Source organism: Salvelinus sp. IW2-2015, linkage group LG26 (assembly GCF_002910315.2).
Source record: "Salvelinus sp. IW2-2015 linkage group LG26, ASM291031v2, whole genome shotgun sequence".
Taxonomy (NCBI): domain Eukaryota; kingdom Metazoa; phylum Chordata; class Actinopteri; order Salmoniformes; family Salmonidae; genus Salvelinus; species Salvelinus sp. IW2-2015.
Genome location: NC_036866.1, coordinates 23,840,789 through 23,862,219, shown reverse-complemented (window position 1 = coordinate 23,862,219; position 21,431 = coordinate 23,840,789). Strand labels below are relative to the sequence as shown.

General features: G+C 37.7%; 1 protein-coding gene across 4 annotated transcripts in view; it reads left to right on the top strand.

Moving 5' to 3' along the window:
* Positions 1–574: 574 nt before the first annotated feature.
* The window catches only part of chd2 (chromodomain helicase DNA binding protein 2), a 31,577-nt gene continuing 10,720 nt past the window's right edge, over positions 575–21,431 (top strand). Inside the window, exons 1-17 of one of the 4 annotated variants that reach the window (XM_070435199.1) lie at positions 575–749; positions 2,276–2,339; positions 2,507–2,566; positions 3,888–3,948; positions 8,935–9,046; positions 13,040–13,265; positions 13,823–13,909; positions 14,162–14,223; positions 14,910–15,029; positions 17,065–17,244; positions 17,330–17,463; positions 17,897–18,122; positions 18,222–18,322; positions 18,523–18,564; positions 19,826–20,007; positions 20,168–20,292; positions 20,478–20,694. In XM_070435199.1, the coding sequence (XP_070291300.1) occupies positions 8,985–9,046; positions 13,040–13,265; positions 13,823–13,909; positions 14,162–14,223; positions 14,910–15,029; positions 17,065–17,244; positions 17,330–17,463; positions 17,897–18,122; positions 18,222–18,322; positions 18,523–18,564; positions 19,826–20,007; positions 20,168–20,292; positions 20,478–20,694 (1,764 nt within the window). In that variant the 5' untranslated portion in view covers positions 575–749; positions 2,276–2,339; positions 2,507–2,566; positions 3,888–3,948; positions 8,935–8,984. Of the gene's footprint in view, positions 750–2,275; positions 2,340–2,506; positions 2,567–3,887; positions 3,949–8,151; positions 8,612–8,934; positions 9,047–13,039; positions 13,266–13,822; positions 13,910–14,161; positions 14,224–14,909; positions 15,030–17,064; positions 17,245–17,329; positions 17,464–17,896; positions 18,123–18,221; positions 18,323–18,522; positions 18,565–19,825; positions 20,008–20,167; positions 20,293–20,477; positions 20,695–21,431 lie in introns of those variants that run through there. The other 3 variants (XM_070435200.1, XM_070435202.1, XM_070435201.1) reach the window with 3 other exon arrangements.

Here is a 21,431-nt window from a genome sequence, read left to right as displayed (position 1 = left end):
CATCAACATATTATAGGCAAACAATTACAAATGTGGTAGTCTATATTAGTTTGACACTGGTAGATTTTGACATATCTACTGTGTTCTATAACTATTTAATTGAATAGCCTTTAGCTATGCAACACCTGATGAAATAAGTGTACTGAAATTTAATGAAATACAGGACAGGAGGTAGTAAAACACAACTTCAGCATTGTTTAATGTTCAAAACTAAACTATTTCACCAATGAAGTTGGTTTATACATCTTGCCTCATAAACACAAAACATTTCTTAAGAAGAACAAACATTAAATGCAAAACAGACAGTAAACCTTTGAGCATAGATCTTTGGACAATACAAGGGAAATGTTGCCGCAATGTATCTCCTAGTTTTAACATTTGATACATTTCAGAAAAGTGTATAAAATAAATGTCGAGCCACAATGTTGCATATTTTCYTCAATAAATCGCTTTATAGTAATTATCTAAACCATTAAGAGTAGAGGCTCTGCTTGCTACCCAGGATGCTGGTGTGTTTCAGAGGAAGTTGTGTGCGCTTACGTTGAAAAAGAGGGGGCAGAGCTATTGAATAGGATAACAGTTCTTGCAGACCCAGTGAGAAGGACAGACGGAAGAGACCAGCATCCAGCACAGAATGGCAGAGACGTACAACTGTCAGGGTGAAGATCCCGATAAAATGACGAAAATCTGCAAGAAATGCGGCGGTCGCGCGGGTAGAAGACGGGGGATAGCGCCCTTCTCACATGTGGGTAAGAAACTAAAAAACAGAAACAGTTTTCCCCTATAAAGGCGCGTTTAGAAGATGTGGCAATATGGTGGAAAGAGCGAGGGTTCTACGGTCTGTTGTAAAAATGGCCATGGTGTGTTCCCGGTTAAGAATTATACAAATAAAATATTCGGACCTAATGTTCGTGTGGTTGAAATTCTAATTCGTGGGATGAATAGGAGAAAGAAAAAATGTGTTGCGTTAATTTAAGTCAAATACAAAGTAACATTATTATTCGGTACACTTTCGAGTTCTAGAACCTACGCATTTAAAATGTGCTTTGTCCTTGAAAGGGCAAATGCCCTTGTCTGAAATTGACAGATAATTAACTAAATTGAGTAACGTTACACCTTAACAATAAATGTTGATTTAAGTGGGTTGAGAGTAAGATGAAAGTATGAAGCTTTATATTGTGATTTCAAGGGATGTTCTATTATATAGTGCATTTCGATGTTTTTCCATACAAATAAATATATCTGTTAGAAAAGGCTTTATTGGCAGGTTTAGGTGTTACATGCTGGAAAACATTCCAGACAGGTATAGTTATGGCTAACTTAATATTTCAGCTCATTTTAACAGTAGTTAAAATTATTAAATTAAATTTGAAGTTAAACAATATGTTCGATAATGTTGCTCTTTCATTACACATAACACAAGTTGTATGTTTAAATTTAACTGCAACGTCTTGAGCATATATAAGCTATTTTTCAAAAAAAATTAAATAGGGTGTTGGCTTTTAACTCTTTGTGTTACAGAATGGAAATAAAAGTCTCTGAAATAATTCCATAAATATTTTTGGGGTTATTATTTTAGTAGTTATGGGAGTAGGTTTTTCACACTTCACAAATACAGAACGATTCACTTGATCACATTTCATAGAGGAATTATTAAGAAATACACCCTTTTCCAAGACACAAAAGCTACTTAATGCTATCCTGACCAGGTTATTGAAATATGTCCATACAGTGAGGATGAGATTTGTTTCATGGATATTTAATGTAATCAAGTTGATGCTCTGTTATCATCTTTATTAAAGCTTAATATAAAGGTCCCTGATGCTGAGATATTGATTCAGGCAAGTCTCAAGATTTCCATGTTTAGGGACACTATATTTAAATAAGGTATCATTGATCAGCTGCTATATTGTGGTCATAAATTGGTTGCCGGTTTAATCTTTGTGTTCCATGAACAATTCTTACTCATTTTGATACAAAAATCGTTGGATAAATGGCCACAACGCATATTTCAAGTTGAAAGTATAGTATTTTAGGACAAGCATGTATTCGTAAAATGTAAATGGTTATAAGTTGCCTTCTGCAAATGAGTTTAGATCACAAATGAATTATTAGTTGCTCGAGTATATGGTTGCCTCTGTAGTATTTGTAGTAACATTTAGAATATGAAATTCTGTACAGATGTATAGAATCTCTTGTATCAGACAATGTATGGCATTCTGCCAGATTTTGTGACATAATCATTGTAATCTAACATGTATATTTCTTTTTTCAGGAAACATTGAAGTTTGAAAAATGGKGGTTAAGAAGAATACCGAAGTCTTGATACTCGAAAAATGGTAGGTTTGTGTAATAAACTGAGCTTGTGATGGCATTTTATGACTATTAATTATTAACAGTGCGTATGTTTAATTTAGCAAGTACGTTTCTCCTGACTGCTATATTAGACTAACCAATAGGTTGTGCTGTTGGCCTGTTTTCACTTTTTGTATTTGTACTTTTGAAGGTTTGTCATCCGGGTGGCCCACCAAATCGATGACTAGGGGGATCGGAATGATCAAGACTTGTAAGTATAAAGTGTTCGCTTTTAATTAAAGACTGAGAAGAAGATATAACCTGAAAACAACACATTTTGAATAACATCTCTTCCATGTAAAATATTATATGGGTGTGTGTTACAGTGTATCCTAACTACATTGTAACATTTGCATTTTGTACTCACTTGGCATTTATTTAGTCTGTGCCCATTCAATACTTGAAAAGAAGAGGAAATAGGAACATTTCTTACAATTAATAAATACGTAAAAAATATCGCTGAACACACTTGTGAGCAGTGTTATGATTGTTAAGACCACAAGAGGGCAATATTATTCACTATAAAAGTTAGCTCTTATTGCTACCATGACGCTGCTTCAAATCTTCGCAGATGATGTTACGTTCACATTTTGTGCTTTGACTTATTTTTGGAATTTGATTCTCTGCTAAGGTCTCTGTTAAGTGCTTGTAAAAAATGCTATTTATCCTTTTTGGGAGAACTAACTGACATTCATACATCAGTACGAAAAAAATGGCTAGCTAGCCAATGGGTAAGTAAAGAAATGATCTCAGACAAGTAAAGAACATCGGGAATTAAAGGGCTTTTAATAATGTGCCTATTAATTTGGCTCAACTCAATCTAGCCTAGGCCTAAAATGTATGATCGTTATCCTAAAAGTAGTATTATCCTTGTGTTCAAGTGCTCCTTGGAAGCTAGTATTTACCAGTTAAATTGCTATATGGCTTAAGTCTGTTCAGGTTCTTTATCAGTTAGAAGGTTTCTGGTTGAATGAGATGAGTTAATGTAGTAAGTAATACTAATAAGCTAACTAAAGTTGTTAATAAGTTAGCTAGCTAGCTTGCTAAATTGGTCAAATGGACAATATTACCAATCAAGAAGATGCCATGTTGTATTCTGTTAATATGAAGAATGGTTATCATAATAATTGATAATACACACACATGTTTGATGAAAATCTGTAAATTATTTGTTTGGTTGAAAAGGTGAAAGGTGTAATATAATGTCCCAACTCGTAGACTAGGGTCGCAGAATTTTGTAATGGCATCTTGGGGGGTCATAGATTTTTTTTAAAGTCAGGAACCCATATTTTTTTTATAATTCTGCACTACTTGAACTGAGCATAATGCATAGCACTAGGAAACCTGATCACATTTCGGGGAATTTGTATTTTGGTTTGCAAAAATGGTATTCAAGTAAAAGCCTAGATGAGGAACTCCATTCCGAGAGACCACATTTTCTAATATTTGGTCAGTATGAGTGAGTATTCATGAAACAACTCGTGGTCTGGTGTATTTGATGGTCACCTAATTTCTCATCTTATCCCTTACAGAATCAAGACATAGACTGACTGCCTGTTCCATTCCCTCCCCATGAAGTAAGAAGACAGCTATGTAAGTCTAGTCTGTGTTGTGTGCTGTAACAAATGGAATGTTTCTTCAAATGTCTGCCGTATATGTAATGTCAATACTCTGTACTAAATCGATTTCTTAGAAAAACATTAAGTTATGTTTAATAACATTGAAGTAACAACTTTCACATAAAATTCCAAATCCAGGCATGTCATGTTTGCCCAAAACACAGGGCCTTAAACATAGCACTTGATCTTTAACATCCATAACAATCCAAAGCTAGGCCTATTTATTGGTAATGGGGAGTAGGATTCCCAGTGATGTGGTATAATTTGGAAAACTGATTTTAACCAATTGAGATCAACAGAGATCTACCACCATGACATTCTACCTCTTCTTGCAGTGTTATTAAAATATGTATATTCCAGTGAAAGTTTACCCCTTTGTTGTTTTTTGCTGCATGGCGAAAGCTATAATTGTATCACTCATTGTTACATGCCACTGAACAGACACTTCAAATTAAGCTGAATCAGTTTAAAGTTACTAATCTCTTAATTTGGTATATGAAGCCCTGTTACAAGGGCATCCTATTTTATCACAATGATTTAAAGGGATACTGCGAGATTCTGTTTTTCTACTTACCCAGCGTCCAATGAACTTGTGGATACCATTTTTATGTCTCTGTATGAAGGAAGTTGGAGCTAGTTTAGCCAGCCAATGCTAACAAAAGTAAGCTCAATGACGAAGTCTTCAGGTACGCTAGCGTATGATGCGTAAAGGACTCGCCCTTTAAAGATTTACTTCAAATATGCTCATACTTCCCCTAGAAGCTGGAGGTTGCCATACATTGTTGATAACTCCTGATGCTTAAAGAAGCTTTCTTCCAACTTTCAAATATTCCCTGACTCTTCTCTTGCCTGTGGCCTATGCCAGGTCAACATGTACTATATTTATTCACAACTGCCCAAATTTATCCTCCAGTATTTTTTGTTTGTTTTTTCATTATCAGCTTTAATTTTAAACGTAATAGATTGAAGCTCCTTTTTTCACTTGGTCAGTGTATTCTGACATGATACATAGACTACTGCATTATGCTATTCTACCTATTTCCTATCTGGGATAATAAAGTAACCTACCTACTACTACCATTATGATTCAGTATTTTCTGACTTATTCGGGAGGAATTTCACTTTTCTAAACGTCAAATGATCACACTTWGGCCATGCTGTCTTTTTTTCTTCAGTAAAAAGGTGAGATGTGAAATAATCCTGTATTAATTAGACCCAACCCACCTCTACTAATGGATTTCTTTGCATGTCCACTAAATTAGAACTTCAAACTAAAGGCCCGATGGATATTTCCTTGTACTTTGAATATGAGATGGTTTCTCGTAATAATTCAGTTGTTTTCTTGGCAAGATCCTCCAAAAATCCTCACTTTATTTTCACTTGTTGGTCATGAACTGACATCTTGGGTCGGAACCTGCCTCTATTTTTTCTTGGCTCATGTGAATGCGTAATAGATTGAGAACTCTTTTTATTATTCTCGTTCTTATTAAATTTATTATTCTCATTTTTGTGATTTCCTCTCTTCCTTGGTGAATCTCTGCTGGTCATGTGTGGAAGTTTGAGGCAGGGTGCATGCAGAGGAAGCACATTTAGMATATTTTGTGCAGTTTAACTCCATGCATGATTACTATTGTTGGAGTTTTGTGTTTCGTTACAAATAAAGCAGCAGTAGTTTAGATACAACTCTAATAGTTCATCAATGTCAATTGGCCAAAAGTGGATTATGAGATTAACTCATGCCAGCGTGTGCTCAATTTGATTCCTGTGAACCCCCTAGTGGGCAGTTTAAGTAGTTTCGCCTAGCTTGACAGTAAAATAATAATAAATCCTATCAAATTAATGTCACCACCTTATTGTATATCTATTCTAATGAACATAGTGTAATCTCAAAAGTAGATCACAAGCCATGGGTTGTATGAACGATTTTGATTTGTCAGATATAAATAACTACTTTACGTTATCCATGCTAAAATTATAAGTTATACTGATCTGTAATATGTTTTGATTAACAGACATCTTGTAACATTCCATTTGCTTAGCTTTCACCTGTATTTCCTGTTTTAGTCTTGTTTTCAAATTATTCAGCTGTAAAATTTGTTCAATGCTTGCTATTAAATTGCATAATGCTGCGTTCGTGTGCTCTCGGAATCATCGGAAATTTGGGACTGGGATACCTCTGGAAAGCTCCCAGAATTTACGTAATTGCGAGTTTCCGACATCCAAAACCAATCATAACGAGCACCCAAGTATGAAATAGTCGTTGTACTCCTAATGTTTCCCCGTTCGGGTAGTTTTGAGTTTCCTACTTCCTGGGAACAGGTGGACAAAGCATAATAATATTTGACTTTAGATTTATTGTTAAAACACTTGTGAGAATCATAGATTTCCAAAGGTTTTAAATGATTGCTTTTGTGGAAATTTGAACTGCTGACTTGCATTACTTTTAGTATTCCACCCACCCCCCCCCAAAATATTCCCTTAATTGTTTAACGTTCATATTTGAAAATCATGGGCACARGGTCATTTGGGGCGAATAGGGCTGAATCTTCAAATTCACATTTTGTCCAATCTGTCTGCATATTACACATTTGTATGGGTAGTAAGGATTCAGCCCTTAATGCTCTTAGATAAACATTCTGGATTTTGGGGGATTTATTTGAATTGTGATATTTGTCACTGCATACTGCTATGATACAGACATTTTAACTTTGGGTTTTATTACCAACTCGACTTTCAGCTAGCTATTGAGCATTGGAATCGGAATCTTTTGTGGTGGTGTTGAAGCTATTTTCGCAGGCAAATTCCAACTGATGGGTTAGGACAAAAGTGAAGTATTAATTAAATGTAATTGGGGTTTTCGACTCATTTCCTTTTTCTTAATTCCATTAAAGACCCCGTTCTACTGGACATTGAAGTGGAGACAACTGCTTTGTCATCAAGATGGCGGCGTTGATTTGGGAGCTAATTGGATTTTTGAAAAGCTGACTGGATTTTTCAGGATTTTATTTTACTGGATAAGATGCCTCATTTGGAATAACTTTGAAAACTTTGACATGGACTCTTGTGCTTTGGATGGATGTGCTGGCAATTCTTTGGAATCAATTGTTTGAATATTGTAATGGTTTCCTTTACTGAATTCAGTTACACTACTTTTCTACTTCTGTGATTTCCTAATAGGATGTTATTTATGTTAAATAAAAATTGCAATTTTCTCTATTCTGACTTTCTTTCATTGATCAATATGCTACCCAAGAATGTTACAAGACTACTGTCTTTTCGCTAAATGTGAAAATTCTCTCCAACTGAATCAATTTTACTCAAATGTAATCAAGTTTCTGGTATTTTCTGGGACTTCCGATTTACTCCTGTTTCCTGGAAGGTATGATACGTTTGCCTTGTACATTTGCCTTGTACAATCTAAATGGACATTTAATAGTGCTAGCTAAATTAGGCCTCCTAACTTTAAATAAGATTGGGGGAATTGGCGGGTAAACGCAAATAATAGTTTACACAACTTTTTATTTTGGACTTTTACACCTATTACGCAAAAGTTTTTTTTGCTCAAGCATTTACGCTACTTGTCTCCATTACGAGCAATACTTAACAATGTAGCAMTTTTTTTTTACCATTTATATCCCTGGTTAATTTATTTGACCAGTTTTATTACAGTGTTCACAATCCGACTCGTAATTGGCAAACATTATTTTTTTGTAAAATACTTAAGTCAAATGAAAGGGTATGGCTGCTAGTGATCAACACATTCCATTGAGAAGGGGCTGGCTAATCCATACAGTAATACTCTGCATTTCTACATAGCTCTACATAATACACAGTTAAAACAGTGCTTTTGGCAAGAACTGAAATGGTGGCCAAGGCTCTGCCTCTAAAATGGCTCCTGAAGTCATACTTCCTGTCTGAGCAGGAAGTGATGGGTCTTAGTGTTTAATTATTTTTGTACAAATGTAACCCTTATTGATAAAAAAAWATATATGGATATGACTTTGGCAAAGGCTATCCTCTTGAAGTGAAGCAACCTTTTATGAAATAAAAATGTAGTATAGGTTTGCCGTTTTTATACAAAATAAAGGGGGTGGGACTTTGGGACATCACCTGAGTGTGGGGTAAATGGAAATAACGTCAATCAAAGGCAAAGCTTTCAGAGCTAGGAAGGAGCTCTAGATGGCGGATGAGCCTTGGGAAGGGGAACAATTCATTGGGCTTTCGTCAGCCCTTTTCATGAAATCAAGCTGGAATATGCCGCTCTATTAATATTTTAATTTAAAATAACTAGTACTATAGTGAACAGTAGATTAGGTTTACTGCTTTTATTCGTTTTTCGTCGTGTATATCGGTTTTACTGAGTGTATTCGCGAGTCGTTGTCTTCTCTGCCTAGGTCTGGCAGCCATGGCGCGCCTCCATTTTTCGTGTGCTCTGTGAAGAGCTCTAGCCTTTCGTCTCACGATCACTTGTGTTGAAGCTTCAATATCCTATTAATGTTTTTTCCCCCCTAATGTTTATTTTCATTCAACTTTTTTTTTTAATACCTTTTTTTGGGGTCATGAGTATTATATAGTCTATAGCCTACTTTGCGGATGTGAATCTAATACTTCATTATACCTTACTGTACATGGAATAGGTATGTTTACATTTTTATAATGCCTACAATCGATTGAATTTTTATTTATCACATTTTGGTCGTCCTTTGTCTGATGACGCAGTTAGAATTAGTGCATGTGGCTCGGTCGGTGGATCTAATTGTAATTCTCAACACTTGGGTTTTTAATTACAGGATGTCATCAGTTGTCATTTATCCATCGATAATTTATATATTAATATATATCCAATTTAAACGCCTAACACAACGTTGTCTTATTTCGTAACGTCAAGGATTTTACTGTCTGAGAAAAACTATCTTATGGGACTTTTATGATAGTTCAYCACTCTTCTAACTTTTGACAGCAAATACCAGCACATAAGATCATCAAATCCAACGTTTTCAAGATAAAACGATGATGAAGAATAAGAATAAAAAGCAAGAAGATGAAGGTTCGACTCAAAGCAATGCATCAAGGTACGATCATCTATTTAACTTTTTTGACATCTATTTTCATTGTTTACCTTGACAAGCATGGTTGATCGCCTGTGGACACATTTGCTACATAGTTTTAACGATTTGTACCAGTTTCAAACAAATGACCTTGGTCTTGTTTAATAGCCACACCCTAATTTTGCTATCATTTTGTTACACTAAAGACTGAACTTTCAGGCCCATGTTATTGCATCTTTACCCACATGTATACAACCTAGAATAAGTTTAATTGGCTTTTTCCCCAAGAACAAATGCATGATTTCAATGTTTGTTCCATCGTTACAATGTTATATGACCTTGTCATATTAGTCGATACTGCATTGCACCATTTGAACATGCAACGCGTATTCTTTTTTTAAAACGTTTTAGAACTGTAATTTACTCATGTTAACAGCATGTGTGGCTGAAGGGAAGTATTCAAATAAATATCCAGTAGGCGCTATTCAACTTTTTTTTTCTGCATTGGCAACAATGTAGTTAAGTTTAAAGACGCATTTGTCATCGTTTGAAACAGTTGACAACATTGGTTTTAGTAAGCTTAAATGTGGGTAGCCTAAATTATAAAGTGTTGTCATTATTTGAATGAGAACTTAAATGTATACTAGGCCATAGTCAATCACGACTGAATGTTCACTAGATTTTAGTTTCTATTTAGGCTGTTGTAGATCTATTTACCTCCTGGATATTTTGTCTTCAGTTACAACTTCATTTGTTACAGGCTTCTGTCCATAAGAAAGGGAGCCTCTATTATTGTATGCCTATTTGAAAACGGCTTCACTGATAGTCCTCTTGTAAATGTATTTAACTTTTACATGTTTTATGGATAGCCATTTGAAATAGTTATTAGGTAAGGTGTGTGTATATACTGAAAAAGTATGCATTCCGATGTCATTCAGAGAACAATTTCAGAGGGGTTATTGGCATTGATGTGGCTCTTTCTGAAGTGCTCTTCACTGGTACACAAATCAGACTAACCATTGACATACTACATTTTGCACAGATTTGGTGTTCACTCAAAAGTTATAGATTAGGCTTTTCTATTAGGCTACATTTTCAGATTTGATAGGACAGCTGATTCAATTGAGTGATGTCCTCAATGCACAGTAGCCCTTTATTCAGCTGTGCCTGTATTTGTGACTAAGAGGGGCTTATATTCTGATACCATGGAATAGGCTAATAGCTAAGTGCCAGGATGGTAAATGTCATGTATTGCAGATGTTTTCATGGTCTCRACAACTTTAGTGATTTAGATTATACTTTTATTTGTAAAATAATACAAAAGTTGGGATTCAAATGATTGAAATGTATTATCTGTTTGTGTTGGAACACGAAACAATGTAATTTATTATAATCAATAAAAAGTTATACATGTGCTCAGGTTATTTTGAGGCATACTTATGTCAAATAACCATTCTTGCTTGCAAAATCGTGGTAATCTTGAGTGGAACATAATATCTGCTTATCCATCATAGTGAAATCATTTCATTCTATGGGGGATGGTAAGTGCACATTGCTTACACCTCTTACATCTCTGATAGTTTTAGAATTCAGTCATGGAAGTAACTGTCTTATGTCGGCCWATGTATAATTGGTGACTGGATATCGTAATTAAAGCCTGATGGGGCCAACATGTTGTCACCTATTACATGGCTTACATTTCTTACCATAGGCCTACATGACTACTACAACTACAGGCCTGTTTGGGTTTCTCTTCAAGAGAGAAGTATTGCATTGGTTTTAGATTGTTAAACCATGCAAATGTTTCAGCTTAACTGCCCATAGCCCTTAATTCAATTGATAATGGGTCACATACATGACATGAAGACATTGTCACACAATTAAAGGCTGTGTAGTGCATTTGCTATCCTATTGGCAGCCATTTTAATAACCATGCACATTTTATCCAAAGTCTGTCCCTCAAAATATTAATCCTCTACCACACTTTTGACTGCTCGTCCTGATAGGGGACTACTTTTCAAGCACATGTAAGCAAAAGACACAGAGAGCAGATCACTMTAATAAATATTATTTTGAAATACAGGACATGAAGTGGAGTCCACTTTTAATTCACAAAATGGCTCTTGTTTTGTACTTTCTGTATTAAAAGTGTGCTCAGAACTACAGGAAAGGGGAACAGGAAGTGTTTCAAAGGTCATAGGCTTTTATTTTGAGCTGGGATTGGCTCATTCCTCACCTAGCAACCCWCCAGCCTGTAATCATTGACTTCAGTTTTTTGTCCCGCCTATGTCTAACCTCACACTCAATGAAGGGAGTCACTTGCTCATGGGGGTTTGAGCATTTGTCACTGGGTGACTGACTTGTCAATAAATTACAATAACTTTATCACAATTCATTAGCTTTTGATATCACAATAAGAAATATATCTTAATTTTTCTTAACTGAATAGTTATATAAACATTTAATCAGTTAGATTTTCTATTTTATTTGAAAATATACATCTATGTACTAATAGAATAGCTGTAGTTATATGCATAAATACTGTCATCAGTGACTACACATAGGTAATAAAGCATGGCTACAAATGAAGGGATTGTTTTTGTTCTATTRTAGCAGCCTGCTCCATGTTTTAACMATTTTAAGGTAGGCTGACTGTGGATATGATCTATTTTGAAAATGGAATAATGCTGATGTGGGTACCCCCTGTAGTCTGTTCAAGGTATTGCACCTTCCATGTTAGTATGGGGCATAGACAGGTTTACACTCTAATTTGCTGGGCTTATTATGTAAGAATTACAGTTTAATAAATACATGTTAGTGATTTAATGTGTTCTGGTTTCATTAAATAAAGACATTACATTTAAATTGAATAATGTTGACATTTCTTCTAATCTTTTTTTAGTTGCATGTAACATTTTCACKGTAAAGTACAGTATGAATATGGCATTTTTTGTTCGTTTTTTCTGTCATAATTTACATACATTAGTTAAATGTAGCCTAATGTTTGCATTGACAAAAATATATGATGTGCTCTTGAGGTGAATATTACTTCAGGTCTAGATGTTATAATTGGTTGTTGGATAGAATCTCAGTAGGAGCTTCATGTTTGGTGGAGTCACTGTTGGCCYTATGTATGTACTGATGTGGCACTGGCAACCATAGTACTTATTTGGCGCCCTCTATTGTTTTAAAACAGTGATGGTTATTTGTGAAAGTTTGTAGGCTATGTTAGGAATTGAATGAATGCAAAGATATTTTTAGTGTGGGCAACTTTTTAAATACTGTGAAAAGATTTTTCAACATGACAATAATAGTATGGACATTAAACACATCCCAGATTGAGAAGCACTTGTGTGGCTTTCAGCAATTTCTCCTGCATGTTGTTATGGAAGTATTTTTAAAGATCTGTTTTAAGAGGATTGGATTGGCATGGAGAGTGGTCTTGTTATGACAAAGTTAATCTGAGCACACTATGGGGATGTAATGATGTTTCCTTTCCACCTAAAGGCATTAGCATTTTGTGTGTAGTCTTTTCAGCACTACGGGAACTCCATTCACTTAGAAAACATGTTACACATTCTCCAACTTTTTGTACTTTGTGAAATAAGCCTCTTAAAACTTCCTACACACAAATCCTAGATGACATTGGCTGCTATTGTGCCCTTGATCAAGGTGTTTAACACCCCACAACAACGKCTCCATGGGTGCCCAGTGTGGCAGCCCCCTGCTCCAACCTGTATGTGTGTCTTTTAGAGGTGTTAGGATAAAGCGGAAGTCAAATTTCCTTTGGCCTTTGTGTACAATTTTGAATAATAAAGTGATCTTAATTTGTTGAGCCAAATCAGTGTTTGACAACAGTAGGTGGGAGATTGGAGAAACCGTTCATAAAATGGGCTTGTTATTGAAAAGGAACATCTTTGCATAGCTTACCAAATGAAAGTACAGCACTATAAAAGGATGATATTAAGTAAATGTGGTAATGTTTTAGACTGAAATTCCAAATTTTTGATGCTATAGCAATTCGGCCTCAGAAGAATCAAACCACTCTGGCTTGGAGTCTGGGAGTCWGTCGGAGAGTGAGCAGGGCAGGGAGAGGAGAAGATTACACCACTCAGGAGAGTCCAACAGCTCTTCTGAATCTGGGAGCCAGTCCGGGTCTGAGAGTGAATCCCAGCAGGCCTCGGCAGAGGTCAAGGACAGACAACCAGTTAAAAAGAAAGACAATCTGTCAGATGTGAAGAAGGTAAACAAAGCAAGGCCTGTACTGCAAACTAGTTTGCTTGAGTTATATTATGTAGGTCTGAAAGTCCGTTGCAGCGTTGGAAATAAATTGAAGCCCAATGCCAAGTCTGTGGTCTATGCAAATATATATATATAAGCACCATTTAAGTTTAATGCATATAGTTGTACCACTGACTTGGTATCCTACTTTCCCCATATTTGGTTATATACCATTATTTACCTGATGATTATTTGCCTGATGGTTTCTAGATTGTAAATCAGATTTTCTATACCAGGCCAGAAGAAGACATGTACTGTATTTACATTTTAGTCATTTAGCAGACACTTATTCAGAGCGTCTTCATATTCCGTTCAGATTCAGGAGCAATTAGGGTTAAGTGCCCACAAGGGCACATCAACAGATTTTTCACCAAGTCGGCTCTGGGATATATCGCGCCATCAGTTACACAACAGCTTTTATGCATGGACACTGCAAATKTAGAAAGGGAGTCCTGTCTCAATTGTGTTGGAGACGAAAATGGAAAGGATGCAATGATCCAATTTGGTATTTGATTCCAGATGTGGGAAGAGCATCCAGATGTCTATGGGGTCAGGCGATCAAATCGCAGTAGACAAGAACCTGCTCGTCTCAATATTGGAGCCGGGGTAAGAAGTGCAACATGAAATCTACTGAAATACTGCTGAATGGAAATGCCAAAAAAAAAAAGACTTCCACGTACTAAAAGTCCGACCCCACTGAAAATGTCAATTTTCCCCAAAGGGGTTTTCATATGCAGAATCTTCACCATCTAGTGTATGTCATGTGGATTTATTGGTGTCTCGGTCAATTTAGCTGCAACCCCTTATGGCAAAGCCTAAACTCTCATTGAGATGTAATCAATATCAACACACTTGCAGGGTAGCAGTGACTCCGAAGGTGAAAGTCCTAAAAGAAAAGCACCAAGACAGAAGAAGAAAGAGTGAGTATTGAGATTATTAGATTTGTACTTTTCAGTATTATTTTCTTCTTGATTTTGATTTATTCTTATCCACTTAAATCTATCATGTCATGGGATGAATTTACWATGTTGTGCCAAGTTTTGCTCAAAGTTAGGCTATTTGTAGAATAATTTGAATCATGACTTAGGTCTACTTGTCAAATCAATTGTAAATGGGTTAGTAAAACAGACAAATGCCATAGATGACGTTCGTTATCTGTAGCACATGTTTGCATTACTGGCAATCCATGTTGTTTTTTTGCTTCCAAAATGCACTTTCTGCCATCCAATTAGACTCTCTTCCATAACCTTGGATCACATTCTTGCTTGATATCTTGAACATATAGCCATAGTATCCCATGACAATCTGGATCTAAGTGCAAGACATATATTTGGTTTGATCTTTCAATTCAGTGGCGTTTGTATTTGTCATTATTCTTTCCAATAATTTTCTGGATTCTGTCCTTGCCATTTTCATGCATATGTGGATGTTTGTGCTTGTCTAAAGTGGCTCATTAGGAGATTCAGACAGCAAGACTGAGGTGGTCTTCAGAACTTTACTTTATGTTTAGTTATCTGATCAAATCTGGCTAACCAGAGCACCCTAAGCCCGGTGTAGAGCATTAATAAACCCAAAGGGTGAACTTGTGGTATTTCTGTGTTGTAAGAAATACCTGGAAAAGTGATGAATCGGATGATGATGATGATGATGATGAGGAGGATGCCAGCAGTGCAGACAGTGAGCAGGAAGAGAGAAAAGTTAGATCCAGACGACTTCCTGCTAGAAGGTAAGGGTGTAGTGAAGCCTGGCCTTCAGACAGCTAATCTGTCCACTTTCATGTCCATTGTGTGTGTGATCAGAAACTGGCTATTGTAGTGCTTTTTTGGCTTTGAAAGTGCTGTATGACCGGGTTTCTTTTTAGCATTCAGTCACATACAAAATATGAAATCTGTCAATTCCAATCTGATAATTGTTCAAAATGTTCTTCTGTGTATTATTTATTACTGTGCATTTAATGTTGTATCAACTATGATATGCATTGTACTATTCTATATTGTTATATTGCAGTGAATATTTGCATTTAGACTCAGAAGGATGACCAAAAAAAGAACAGTTAAAAATCCTAAAGTCAACCAAAATGATGTTCTGATGAAGGCTCGCTAACATTATCAGCTACAGTGCCTTCGGAAAGTATTCAGACCCCTTTACTTTTTACACATTTTGTTATGCTACTGCTTTATTCTAAAATTGATTAAATAAAACATTTTTCTCAGCAATCTACACACAATACCCAACAATGACAAAGCAAAAACAGGTTTTTAGAAATGTATTAAAAATACATTTAGACCCTTTGCTATGAAACTCGAAATTGAGCTCAGGTGCATCCTGTTCCCATTGATCCATCCTTGAGATGTTTGTACCTGTGGTAAATTCAATTGATTGGACATGATTTGGAAAGGCACACACCTGTCTATATAAGGTCCCACAGTTGACAGTGCATATCAGAGCAAAAACAAAGCCATGAGTTCGAAGGAATTGTCCTTTGAACTCCAAGACAGAACAGTGGCCTCCATCATTCTTAAATGGAAGATGTTTGGAACCACCAAGAGCTGGCCTCCCGGCCAAACTGTGCAATCGGTGGCGAAGGGCCTTGGTCAGGGAGATTACCAGGACCCCGATGGTCACTCTGACAGAGCTCCAGAGTTCCTCTGTGGAGATGGGAGACCCTTCCAGAAGGACAACCATCTCAGCAGCACCTTACCAGTCAGGCCTTTAGTGGCCAGACGGAAGCCCCTCTTCAGTAAAAGGCACATGACAGCTCGCTCGGAGTTTGCCAAAAGGCACCAAAAAACTCTCAGACCATGAGAAACAATATTTTTTGGTCTGATGAAACCAAGATTGAACTCTTTGGCCTGAATGCCAAGCGTCACGTCTAGAGGAAACCTGGCACCATACCTACGGCAAAGCATGGTGGTAGCAGTATCATGGTGTGGGGATATTTTTCAGTGGCAGGGACTGGAAGACTAGTCAAGATCGAGGCAAAGATGAACGGAGCAAAGTACAGAGAGATCCTTGATGAAACCCTGCTCCAGAGTGCTCAGAACCTCAGACTGGGGTTCGAAGAGAGACTTGAAGATAGATTTGATGCAACGCTCCCCATCCAACCTGATAGAGCTTGAGAGTATCTGCAGAGAAGAAGGGTAGAAASTCCACAAATACATGTGGGCCAAGCTTGTAGTGTCATACCCAAGAAGACTCGATGCTGTAATCGCTGCCAAATGTGCTTCAACAAAGTACYGACTAAAGGGTCTGAATACTTATGTAAATGTGATATTTCATATWTTTTTTTTGTAATACATWTGCAAAAATGTCTAAATTTGTTTTTGCTTTGTCACTGAGGTATTGTGTGTAGATTGAGGGGGAAAAACAATTTAATCAATTTTAGAATAAGGCTGTAACGTAATAAAATGTGGAAAAAGTTGAGGGATCTGAATACTTTCCGAATGCACTGTACATTAAATATTTTTGTAGTGTCTTGTTTTTCTTTCTTTTGTGGGTTGGCTTTAGGATTCTCCCCCCCATTGATCACTTGGTATTCTAAAGACATTTAATTAAGAAATTCACCTGTAAGCCTATCAACAATAAATGATTAATATTGCTGAGGTCGGAGGGTTGAAAGCTGTCTCAAGGCCATTGGTGTGAGTCAGATTGTTAGGAGTGATTATAGTCAGCTAGAGCTGTTAGCCTACTTACTAGTTTTCCTCTGTCTTGCAGAGTGGTTAGAAGTGGTATATGTGTGTATTTGACTCAATATTTTACAGACCACAGAACAAATCATCTACAGTCAAAAAACAGCAGCCTCCAAAGGGAAGGAAAACCAGGAAACAAGAGTCATCTGTGGAGGAAGATGATGATGATGAGGACGATGATGATGATGATGATGATGATGATGATGATACCCCAAAGAGACAAACCCGGCGAAGGGTGTCTGCTAAAGTCAGGTATGTCAATGTTTCACTTGTTCAATATAAAATATGAAGGAAATTGTTTACCGTGCATGACATGCATTGTGTTGGTTTGTTCCAGTTACAAGGAGGACCAAAATGACTTTGAGACGGACTCTGACGACCTGATAGAGATGGAGGGAGCTGAGGTGGAGCCGGAAGATGACAGCGAGACCATTGAGAAGATCATGGATACCAGGACAGGCAAAAAAGGAGGTGATGCATCCTCACTTAGTATCTCACCTGTATTGTGTTAACCCATCTAGATAGACATTGCCAGCAGAAGGGTTTACTACAAAGCAGGATCAAGGAGTTAGCCAGATAACTTGACTAAATATTCTGATAGGCTTGAAATGGGCATGGTCTAATTGATTCAACAAATGAAAACTCCTATCTAAGTTTCTCTTTTTTAATAAACCAGAATATAATTTTTTTGTGTTTTTTTWATCAAAGTTAGCTGGATAACTAATTGATCCTGCTTTATAGTACCCTCTGGTGTTGAAAGAGACAGTAACCGAGGTGCTCATATTACCATGCTAGACAAGGCATCTGTTTACTAGCGGCTGCCTCCTGGTTAGGAATCTAAACTGTGAATAATATTCAGATATTGAAAATATTAATATCTGAATTTTGTGTGTATCCATTTTAGCCTGTGGGGCTTCCACTACCCAGTATGCTGTGGAGGAAAATGGGGACCCAGGAGCCGACTTTGACCCAGAGAAGGATGAGGGAGAGACCCATTACCTGATCAAGTGGAAAGGCTGGTCCTACATCCACAACACCTGGGAGAGCATCGACTCCCTCACTCAACAGAAGGTCAAGGGACTCAAGAAACTAGACAACTTCAAGAAGAAGAACGATGAGCTCAATGCTTGGTGAGGGCTTGTTTTGTACACATGTAAAGTAGCTACAATTGAAGTTTTACCTTTCAGTGTTGTGTTCTTTTACTTATTGACACTGATTATCTTCCATAGGTTGAGCAAAGCATCCCCTGAGGATTCAGAATATTACAACTGCCAGCAAGAGCTAACCACTGATTTAAATAAGCAGTTCCATATTCTGGAGAGAGTCATTGGTAAGAAACTAAACTCCTTTGAAATGTGTCTTCATTGACTAGCAGCAATGGTTCATCGATGAAAATATATTTGACAAAATTGTGATTATTACAACAGACTTACCTTCTTTCTTCACACTTTATAATATGTTTACAGAATTAGTGTAATCAACAATCATGGCTATTTGGGGAATGTAATTTGAGATGTTTTGTTTTTTCAGCGACTAAAACCGGAAAGACACAGGGACTCTCGGATTTCCCCTGTAAGTCCCTCATGTCATCACCAACATTATCATACACTATATATACTATATGTACTATACATACTATATGTATGTGGACACCCGTTAAAATKAGTGGATTCTGCTATTTCAGCCACACCCATTGCTGACAGGTGTATACATTCGAGCACACAGCTATGCAATCTCCATAGACAAACATTGGCAGTAGAATGGCCTTACTGAAGAGCTCGGTGACTTTCAATGTGGCACCGTYAAAGGAGGCCTCCTTTCCAACAAGTTAATTTATCAAATTTCTGCCCTGCTAGAGCTGTCCCGGTCAATTGTAAGTGCTGTTATTGTGAAGTGGGAACGCCTAGGAGCAACAACGGCTCAGCCGCGAAGTGGTAGGCCACTCAAGTTCACAGAACGGAGGTGCTGAAGCGCATAGCGTGTAAAAATCATCTGTCCTCGGTTGCAACACTCACTACCAAGTTCYAAACTGCCTCTGGAAGCAACGTCAGCACAAGAACTGTTCGTCTGGACCTTCATGAAATGGGTTTCCATGGCCGGGCAGCCGCACACAAGCCTAAGATCACAATGCGCAATGCCAAACGTTGGCTGGAGTGGTGTAAAGCTCACCGCCATTGGACTCTGGAGCAGTGGAAACGCATTCTCTGGAGTGATGAATCACGCTTCACCATCTGTTTGACCGACGGACGAATCTGGGTTTGGCGGATGCCAGGAGAATGCTACGTGCCCGACTGCATAGTGCCAATTTAACGCTACAGCATACAATGACATTCTAGACGATTCTGTGACTCCAACTTTGTGGCAACAGTTTGGGGAAGGCCCTTTCCTGTTTCAGCATGACAATGCCCCTGTCTGTGCACAAAGTGAGGTCCAGAAATGGTTTGTTGAGATCCGACTGGCTAGCACAGAGCCCTGAGCTCAACCCCATTGAACACCTTTGGGATGAATTGGAACGCTGACTGCAAGCCAGGCATAATTGCCCAACATCAGTGCCCGACCTCACTAATGCTCTTGTGGTTGAATGGAAGCAAGTCCCCACAGCAATGTTCCAACATCTAGTGGAAAGCCTTCCCAGAAGAGTGGAGGCTGTTATAGCAACAAAGATGGGGCCAACTCCATATTAATGCCCATGATTTTGGAATGAGATGTTTGACGAGCAGGTGTCCACATACGTTTGGTCATGTAGTGCATCTTCATTATCATACTAAGCACATTTTGATTAAATCGTTCTGAAATTTTATTCGCTGAAGATGTTGTTTTCACTGTACACCAGCTCACAGCCACAAGAATGGTGCTTCTTCCAATGAGCCAGAGTACCTGTGTAAGTGGATGGGCCTGCCTTATTCAGAGTGCAGCTGGGAGGATGGAGCTCTGCTGGGGAAGAAGTTCCAGCATTGTATAGACAGCTTCACCAACAGGAACTCCAGTAAAACAGTCCCCTCCAAAGACTGCAAAGTGAGTGAGGAAAGTGTCCCGACTAGATAGATTGCACATCAATACTCATCACAATTGTTTTATTTAAATGTTTACTAATATCAGCTAGAACACAAAAATGTACAATATATAGCTATGGTAATTTCAGAACAGTGCAGTGATTTTCTATCTCTAATTTCAGGTGTTGAAACAGAGGCCCAGATTTGTTGCACTAAAGAACCAGCCATCGTACATTGGGGATGAGAACCTGCAGCTGAGAGATTACCAGTTAGATGGACTGAACTGGCTGGCTCACTCCTGGTGCAGGTACACATCAAGTCACGAGGGACACTAGAGAAACAGTAGAGATTATTAAGGTTTTAATCATTGTATTTACTGGATGTACTGATACTGTACTGAGGTGTACTGTTAATTACCTGGAATTAGATAGTTAGTAGGTCATTTTAGCATCAATGTAACCCTAATAAGACTCCATGTTCTGTGTTTTTCAGGTGCAATAGTGTGATCCTGGCTGATGAGATGGGTCTGGGGAAAACCATCCAGACCATCTCGTTCCTGTCCTACATGTTCCACCAGCACCAGCTGTATGGGCCCTCCCTGGTGGTGGTACCCCTATCCACCCTCACCTCCTGGCAGAGAGAGTTTGACACCTGGGCCCCCGATATGAACGTGGTGGTCTACTTGGGAGACGTGATGAGCAGGAAATCGGTACGGAAATCCCCTCTTTACAAAACTCGAAAGAAGCGTTGTAGTCTTGTTGCCAACCAAAAATGAATATCCCCCTCTTTAATTTTTTATTTAACCTTTATTTAACTAGGCAAGTCAGTTAACTCTGAACCACCCATCCCGGATCCGGGATCATTGTCATCAGAAACGCTGACTAGCATAGCCTAGCATAGCGCCACAGGTAAATAATATAATATTTACGCTAATGAACGAAAACTTCAAAAATGATTTTACAAATCGATAAACTGGTCAAACTCAGTTGAGAATCAATCTTCAGGATGTTTTTCTCATATATATCCAATAACGTCCAAACGGAGCATTTCTTCATGTCTATATAACCCATGCAGAGAAGGACATCACATGCCAGTGTGCGTGACCAAGAACTGGCAATCTGCCTGACCAGTCATCCAATGGCTCTCATCCGGTCCCACATCAAGCTAGACGCTTCATTCCACGTTCTACTGCCTGTTGACATCTAGTGGAAGGTGTATGAAGTGCATCAGATCCATAAATATAGGAGAATTGAATAGGCGATGACTTTCACAGCGACCCATTTCAGAACTTTCACTTCCTGTTTGGAAGTTTGCCTGCCATATGATTCTGTTTTACTCACAGATATATTCAAACCGTTTTAGAAACTTCAGGGTGTTTTCTATCCAATAGTAATAATAATATGCATATCATATGATCTAGGACAGAGTACGAGGCCGTTCAATTTT